Raw genomic sequence first — 8,588 nt, 5'->3', positions numbered from 1 at the left:
CAGGCCCGCGGTGCCGGGCGTGCGGCAGCCGCGCTCCCCGGGCGGGGCGGCCGCAGTGCCCCTGGCCCTCGCGCCCCGGCCCCACTCACGCTCCACGTCGTGCAGCTTGGCCCGCTCCTCCTCCAGCTTGCCCTTCAGGCTCTCGGCCTCGTTTTTCAGCGATGCCAAGGTCTCGTTCTCGCGCAGCCCCTCGGTTGCCATCTTTGCAAAGGAAGCGGGGAGAGAGACGAGATGAGAGCGGGAGGGAGGAGGAGTTTGCTCGCCTGGCTCTCAGGGATGCTGCTGAGGCTCCTGCTGCCTCAGCAACGGCGCCCGAGCCGGCCCGGGCTCCCTCCCCCTCCCCATGCTGACGTCCAGGGCCAGGCGAGATGCTCCTCCAGCCCTGCGTGCAGCCAGCACCTGAGCGCACACACCGTGCGGAAAAACACCCGCGAGAGCCGGCAGCCCTCGCCCGGACCCACGCGGAGAGGCAGCACGGCAGGCTCGGCCTCCCCCAGGCAGGCGGCCTCACCTCCCGCCCTCCTCCTACCCACAGGCTTCCGCTTGCTGGGCATCCCAAGCCATTTTCACAGCCCAAAGGCTTCGTTTCCCCAGAAATAGGCGCAAAAGCGTGCTTCCGCTTTGTACCCAAACTTCTTTGTACCAGAAGTTGCATGCTCTGTGGGGGAAAGATTAAAAAAAAAGTCATCGGTCACCCCAACAGCATTTTAAAATATCAGACTGGGAAGACAGTTCCTGTCCAGGCTTAGCAAATCCCAGCTCAGCTCCATCGTTCCCTTATACTCCTGTGGGTAGGGAGCACCAGGAGACTCGGTCACTTAGAAGGTCTCCGGCCCAGCTCCTGTGCCAGCAGGACAGATGCAGCGAGTGGTCTGAACCCTTCTCTCTACTATGCTTTGAATCCCTCATTTTTCAATTGGGTGTTGCCAGGGTTTCCTTCCTTTTTTTTCCCCCTAAACAAGCCACCTCTTTCCCCTGGACACAGACAAGCACATGAGGGTCCGTGGCCTTCCCAGCCCTTGAAAGGGACCAGTTTCCAAAACCCCAAAGGGAACAAAGAACCCTCCGCTTTGGTGCTGGTGTGAGCCCAGGGCACAGCTCCACGGCTCTGTGGACTCTGCTTCGGTGCAGATCGGGAGCGTGTGCTGAGCGCACGGAGCAGCTGATGCTTCCAGAGAGAGAGCCGTGGCACATGGCCTTGCGGCTTTTTGTTCCCTGGGAGTTCCTTGAAAACGTCCCCTTCTTATTACAGTCATTGTCCTTGATCTACACGGAGTAACTCTGCTCATATTGACTCCCATTGTCTCCCTTTAGCCAGAAAACAGACAATCCAATGGCTATTGTTTAACCTGGAGATGTGCCAAGATCGGAAGGGGAGATAAGAAAATACATGTTTGCAGCTGTTGTTTAGACTCTGGGCACATCCTAGACACAATGTGGGTCTTGGAGAAAAGAAAAGTCCTTTCCCACACTGGGCTTAGCAGCAGTGTCACTGTCTGACCAGGATGCACAGGCAGAGCTGCTGAGCTCTGCCCTGTCACTCCGGATGCTGAATTCAGGCCCTGGTCTGGCCGTGTGCTCCAGGTCTCTCCGAGTCGATGGATCTGCAGGCAGGAGGTGGGTTACTTTGCTGGAGAGTCAAATGCAGTGGATGTATTTCCAGTTGTCTTGTCTGTCCACAGAAACTGGTGTGACCTAACCCCACCAGCCTGATGGCCACGTAAGCAACCCTGGACTTGAAATTTTGAATCCCGAATCAAATTGATCCAGTTACATTCAGTATCACGAAAGAAAAAGTAGGCAGTATACTCTACAGAGTTCACGAACTGCTGGATATGGCAACATCCTTCAAAGCCTCTCAGAGTAAACAGCACATAGGAAATGCTTTCCAGCACACTTACAGTGCCAAGGAAATAAAAATTCAGTATATTTCAAGTGATACCAAAAGAAAAAAACCCACCATCTTTTAGCAGGAAAGTGACAGGAAGCTTCTAGTGTGTTTTCTTCATGTCTGAAAAATTAAACCTACTTATACTAAACTCAATAACGCAGCTGTGTCCTGGGTGAGTGGCAGGGGAAGATTTTGAAGAAACTTCATTTTTGAAGGATTTTAGTCTATGACAAATGCCCTACTTCTGACACCTCATAAGTGTGAAGGGGCCCAGAAGTAAAGTCTAACAAAAAACATAGGAAATTTCTTTGCCTTGATAGGAACACATCAGCTCTAAGGAATTTGGCTTAGATAAAACCTGTATGTCAGATAGTTGGCACAGTTCTGACAGTAAAAACCCCAGACTTTCTTGCCTTACTGATGTGAACAGTCTCGCTGCCCTGGGGAATGGGATTAAAAAGTCTACAAAGAACAGCATGGAAGGTGAGATTCTTTGGGAACCATACATGTTCAGACTGATACATGATACTAGTCCCAAGATGACAGGGATAAGCAGAGCCATGAGGTGAAAGAGAAGCCTCTACCAGAGTGAGCTACAGAAGTATGTGATACTTAATACGTATTTCATTAGTTTGAATGAAAAAAGAAGTATTTAGCTCATCTGACCAAGCTACTTAACTACTCATGTAGTCGTTAGCTAACCATGCAAAAAACACAGGTTAGAGTAAGGCCATTTGGGAGCTTTAAGTAAAATGCACCAGATCAGATGGTAACAGTACTAGGTCAACTAAAAAAGAAAAAATGTTTCCATTTAGTAAACAATCAAGGCTTTTTGTTTCTCCCTTTTCATAAAATCTAACCATACTGAAGGCTAGGTACTTTTAATAATGTATTAGCAATTGCAATTAAAAAAAAAAAAGTTAGTAGTAAATCATTTGTTAACACAGTTTAGAATTCACTATACAGAAGGCACGTTTAACCTGAAATGGCAGTTCAGTCAGCAGCAGTGGATGAAGAATAGGTTCTCTTAGTCTGGTCTCTGCTTTCAGATGAGTTTCAAAACACATCAGCACTGGACAAAAGGCTGTGAAAACATCCTGCACAGGAGGTACGGTATGCAGAATATATGGAAAAGCACTAACGAGTAGTTGAACTCCACTTTGTAATGTTATGATCCATTAATTGTGCAGTAATGACTGGCACATAAAAGTATTTGTTGCTGTGGCTTCATACTGACCACCAGCATTGCCTAGAAAGCTGACCACTTCCAAACTGGCTGCTATGTCCTCAGCAGCACTGAGCTTCCAAGTTGCCCAAAACAAGGACAGCTTCTTATAAGACAGCTTTTTTCTCTGATTCTTCCCAATGGAGCAAAGGCAAGCTGACCCTTGGTTTCATACATTTTGAGGCAACCACTCTGAAAGTAGTCAGCTTTCTATAGGGCATTATTCTATGGAGCTGCTACAGAAACATTAATCACCAAGAACTGTGGCAAAACCAGTCATTTTTGCAATCATAAATCTACCTTCCACACATGGCAAATACACCAGATTGTAGTGATGGGGATGCATGGAAGAAAGTTGGCAGTGTTCCGTTAATAAGGATGCTGGGGAAAATGGAGGGTCTAACAGTGTGTGACAAATTGTTGCCTATCTCAAAAGTTAGGTCTTTAAAGTAAGTCTCACTCTCGCTAATTCACCAGCTGGTCTCTTTTTAAATTGTAAGCTAATTTACTAATACTTCTGTGGGGAGACTAAACCAGCAAACACTGACAGAGTTTCTACTGATTAGCACCAATCTCCAAAGCAGGCAAAACCCCAGAGAGAAAAGATTATTTTGTCTAAAAGGCAAACAATTGAAGTAGGATGATCTCAACACTGGGAATCAGCAACTTTAATTCTGTTATCCCTCAACATACGTTGGTTTTGCGGAAATCACAAACACTGGATGATGAAAATGCATGTGCGCATCTGCTGGACTGAAATTAGGAGTTGCATGTGCAAATCAGGAAGTTGCAAAGAGATCAGCCAATTATACACCACATTATGCACAAGCATCCACAAACACGTGCACAAGAGCGGCAAAGATATATTGTGCATTTTGATGTAAGTCAAAGCATACCCACAGCTCTGAAAAATCAATTCAATAGAGGCTACAATTTCCCTACCCATATGTATTTTCAGTGCAAAGAGCTCTCTGTGTTCTGAATATTTGTTTTTAAATCTTTTACAAAATAAATATGAAGAACCAAGCTAAAGCCAGATCTACCAGAAAGCCCAAGATCCTGCAGCAGTGCTAATAGGAAGCCTAACAGGCTGTTAGGTACTGATGCAATTCTTCCTGAAGTCTCAGCCTGTTTCCACCTACCAGCTGTTTCAGTTGGTAAGAGTCTAGCTTCCATAATGCGAATAATATGGAGAAAGTTGCAGGAACTGTAAATAATAAACAGGCAGTTTCCTGCAATTCCAGCATGCATTTATCAAGTCATGCAAAAATTTACTGGATAAATAGCTATTTATAGGCTGTTGGCCAAGAAGGACCTGAAGAAAGCAGCAATTTCAAAGTCAGGAGAAGCAAATAAACCGGGAAGGGACTGTCTTTTGTCTTGCAGTCATTAAATCTAAATTTCCTCCTAAACAATGTAACACATGAGCATGTGCTGTGTCAGCTAGTGAACTGTACACAGCGCACCACCTACAACCACCAAATCAGTGCTCTCATCTGCCTGTAAAACAGTGTTTTGTAAACACAGCTAGTTAAACCTTTTAGCATTCCTGGAGAGATCATTTCATCTGACACTCACATACAACAAACTATTGGACCCTACCCAGTCATGGTAGAGACCAGTTCTGGGGAGGAAACAGCGAAGGATGTCTTCTCCAACTGATAATACACAATGGTTCAGGAAGATAAAATAAAACTACACCAAGTTGCAGTATAATCAGGACAACAAAATTCTTAAGTTTACAAAAGGAGTTTTGGAGACCAGGTCTTCGGTAGCCACATAGGTTCATGACCTTAGCTTTGTATTTCATCTAAAAAACCCCACCGTGAACTCTCTAGAACAGTGCTCCCTACCAGGAGGGTGGGATATCACCTCACCAGTAATTGCTGGAGATTAGAAAGCCTCCAACATCATCCCTTCTTCATGCAGGTATTCTGGCAGGACCTGCTCGTCAAGCTAGTAGGTTTGCTAATCTCCCCTATTACCACCTTCTGTGGTGATGCAGACACATGGTGACAGAATACACACCACTGCTGTGCAACCTTTTCCCACCTTATCCTCATTGTAGCTACTTCCAGCTCTCACCCAAGTATTGAACATAGCCTACGAGACGACATGGTCTCATTATGAAACGCGGGCCACGAAGGAGTTCTAACAGCACTTCACTTGCGTCTCGTTTTTACTGAGACAGACTAGATGAACTTTGTATCCCCTAGTCACTAGTGAATGAGTTTACTGCAATGGTTTAATCTTTTTTTTAAGTTCTGTTAAAGGTAATGGGAAATGCTCAAGATGGTAGGCCAAGCAGACTTGCACACATATACCTCAGAGCAGAGTGTAGACAGGCACATAACATTTGCACAGCTGAGGAATGTGGTACCCTAGAGAAAAAAGCTCGTGGCCATTTTTCAATCAAGAATCATAAAAAGTATCCTTGAACCCCCGGGCCACCTCTGTTGCAGGCTCATGGAAACACCAGGTGTCTGCAGAGCTGTTTGTTTGGCAGTCCACAGGCCTAGCAATGCTTATTTGCTGTCCATAAAAATCCAACGTAACAGACCATTAATACATCCAACCCCCGTTTTTTTGCAGTCTTTCCACATTCTGGCTGATAAAATCAATAACATACCATTTCCACACATAGCGAGCAGTAGCTGAGTTGTTCTGATTTGATGTAAACAGCCCTAAGGGGCTTCTCTTTGAAGCACTTGTCACATGGACCAAATACAACTGCTAAAAAGGTCTGGTCACACATCTTTGCAGTTCAAGAGAGCTGAAAGAGAGAAGAAGGAAAGAGTGCATTCCAGGCCAGCGCAAGGCTTCCCACTACAGCTGTGCTAGCTAATGCACCTTAGACTGTATACAGACATCTGTAGGCTGGATAATCTCTCTCTGTGACTAATCTCTTGAGCTTGATGAATTGTCACTATACGCAAGACAGTCACGTGCTCTGCAGATTATATTTTTATGAAGAAAAACACAAAGCAAAATATATATCGTGTTATAATGTGCACTGATTACACATTGTCAAAACGTGCACTGTGCACATGGATTCACCACATGCAAGAAATTACTCTCAGTTTTTACTTAACTACTGTCAGCAGACAGTAACCAGAAATGCATAACAACAGCTGGATTTCTGAGAAATCTGCACTGATCAATATTTATTGTTTTTCCACTGCATTATTAAGTAGCCAATATTATGCACTATTTTTAAAGCTGAAAAGATGACCTAGGATTCAGTCAGCAGCTACAAAAATTTTATGAACAATGTATTGCTTGAGCAGAAATTGGTGCTTCAAGCACACAGAAAGCTGGGTCATTATGAACCCGCTTTTGTTCTCCAGTCAGGTATCTCTAGGATCATAGCATTCTCATCAACAGAGAATTAAAAACTACCTGAGAGTGAGAAAAACAAACAAGAATAACAGTGTATAGTGCCATTTTTCTCTGTACATTTTTCACAGGGAAAATGGGACCTTTCACCACTTCTAAAATGAAAGCTTTTAACGTTATTTAGACATATACATAAATAACGAGATTATGGTTAACCATTAGAAGATATTGCAAGATTGTTTTAAATGGAGCAAAAGAAATTCAATGAGCTATGCAGATTTCAGAATTTGTTTGGCTGGACATTATATGAAAACAAACCCAAACTTTATTCTATGCACCTGCCTGCATTCTGCTGCTTATTCTTAAGTATTTCAGTGGACTACTTGAAAGATGACATGATAAACTCAGAAATCCTGCCCATATTGAAGTCAATAAAAGTTTTGCTGTTGTCTCCAGGAGATGCATAACTTCATCCCAAAACATGTGGGAAGCAATCTGTCCTGAAAGGAACTACAGCGCATTAATCTGAAATTTGCAAGGAGCTTTCAATCAGCTACATGCAGTCAAGGAGATTTATATTCCATTTGATGAAAAGCAACAAATATGTTCTGAAGTTTTTAATGCATTCTTTTGCAAACAACGAGCTTGAGACCACAAGCTGCCATCCTTTCAGGGAGCTTCTCTGTGCTAGTCTTGCTTATAGCATTAAAGTGACTACAGCACCAGCGCTCAGTTCTGCCAGATTCTTAAAACTGGACATTTACAAATGAATAACCTGTTATTTCGAGGTTCTTAGAATTAGTGGTTCCCACTGAGGGCACCTCAGGTGAAAATCACAGATTTATATACTTGGCATAAAGCCTCAAGACACTAGGCTAACTAGACTTTGGGAAGAAAACTTTCACTTCAGAAGAAGTGTAAAATCAAGGTAATACAGGGGAAAAATGCCATCTTATTTGAACAAAATATCATTACTAGATCTAGAGACTTTAGACAAGGACCTATTAAGTTTGGAATAAATAGTCCGGGCAGAATTAAAATTTGATAAAGTGTGAGAATTTGCTGGAGTGACACACAGGGTGAATCATACCTGCTATCAGTATGTTATTCAGATGAGATTATGCTATATTACAAAATTTTGTTACAAGAGAAGCCAACAAAACTTCTGAATGATTAAAAAGCAGTATTATTCCTGAGACTGATTGTGATAATGATGGATTTCCATACTATTTTATAAAGATATAAACTATTTAAACAAAAAAGGTTTAAAAATATTACAACTTCTTGCACTTTAGTCTGAAATTTTAAATTTACTAGGTTTTTAAAGTTACAGCAGAAATTTAAAAATGGTAGCATGGTAAAACATTAAGAAATATGCTACTTACAGAGAAATTCTGTAAAATGAATCTTGATAAATACACAAAATTACCCACCTTTTCAAACAGCAAGAACCTGGAGATTCTCAAGAGGACTAAATAAGCCGTGTGCAACTGCTAATGTAGAAAGGCAACCTTCCTATTAAGTCTACTTAAAGGGTATTTAAAGCTCAGCCTCTCTGGTCCTATCACCTCAGGTCAGTTATGCGCTGATGATTACAGTTTAAAAGGCTTTATTTTAACTGCCCTCTTTCAGAATAAAGAACATAAACTATTAGGCAAACTACATCTTACCTGCCTGTTCCATATAGCAGCAATTTTTGGATGGTTTCCAAATGTTAAACATACTGGGCAGGTGACTGACAGCTGATTTTTCCAACTATCAAGTTGACATTCTGACAAACAGCACTGTCCATGTTAAGTTTATCTCATATTCTTAACAAAATTTAAAAGTCAAACAAATTGATTAGTGTCCATGCTGGTTCTTCATTGGATATACTTTTACAATTCACCTGTTTTAAGACAATAAATTTAAAATCAGTGAGATTAAAAATTGCTGCTTTTTTGCACTCTTTGAAAAAACTTTGGCAATATTTATGAAAACATGTCTGAAAAATTTAAAAAGTGCTGAAGGTCACATCTACTATTGAGACTCTACCGAAGTCGCTGAAATCATGCCATTAAATGTTTGCATTTGATAGCCAAGAGGATCTAAGACAAAATGGGGCGGGGGGGGGGGGGGGGGGGGGCCACCGCACCA

The 8,588-nt window shown here is 42.7% G+C and overlaps 1 protein-coding gene across 1 annotated transcript in view; it reads right to left on the bottom strand.

The window, feature by feature from the left end:
* The window catches only part of GNB5 (guanine nucleotide binding protein (G protein), beta 5), a 27,812-nt gene extending 21,941 nt beyond the window's left edge, over window positions 1-5,871 (bottom strand). The window contains exons 1-2 of the mRNA XM_010571832.1: window positions 5,746-5,871; window positions 90-201 (exon numbers count right to left, since the gene is read on the bottom strand). Coding sequence (XP_010570134.1) covers window positions 90-201; window positions 5,746-5,871 — 238 coding nt within the window. The remainder of the gene's footprint in view (window positions 1-89; window positions 202-5,745) is intronic.
* Window positions 5,872-8,588: the final 2,717 nt, after the last annotated feature.

Source organism: Haliaeetus leucocephalus, unplaced genomic scaffold, assembly GCF_000737465.1.
Source record: "Haliaeetus leucocephalus isolate CR32 unplaced genomic scaffold, Haliaeetus_leucocephalus-4.0 Scaffold339, whole genome shotgun sequence".
Taxonomy (NCBI): domain Eukaryota; kingdom Metazoa; phylum Chordata; class Aves; order Accipitriformes; family Accipitridae; genus Haliaeetus; species Haliaeetus leucocephalus.
This window is presented reverse-complemented; position numbering and strand designations above follow the sequence as displayed.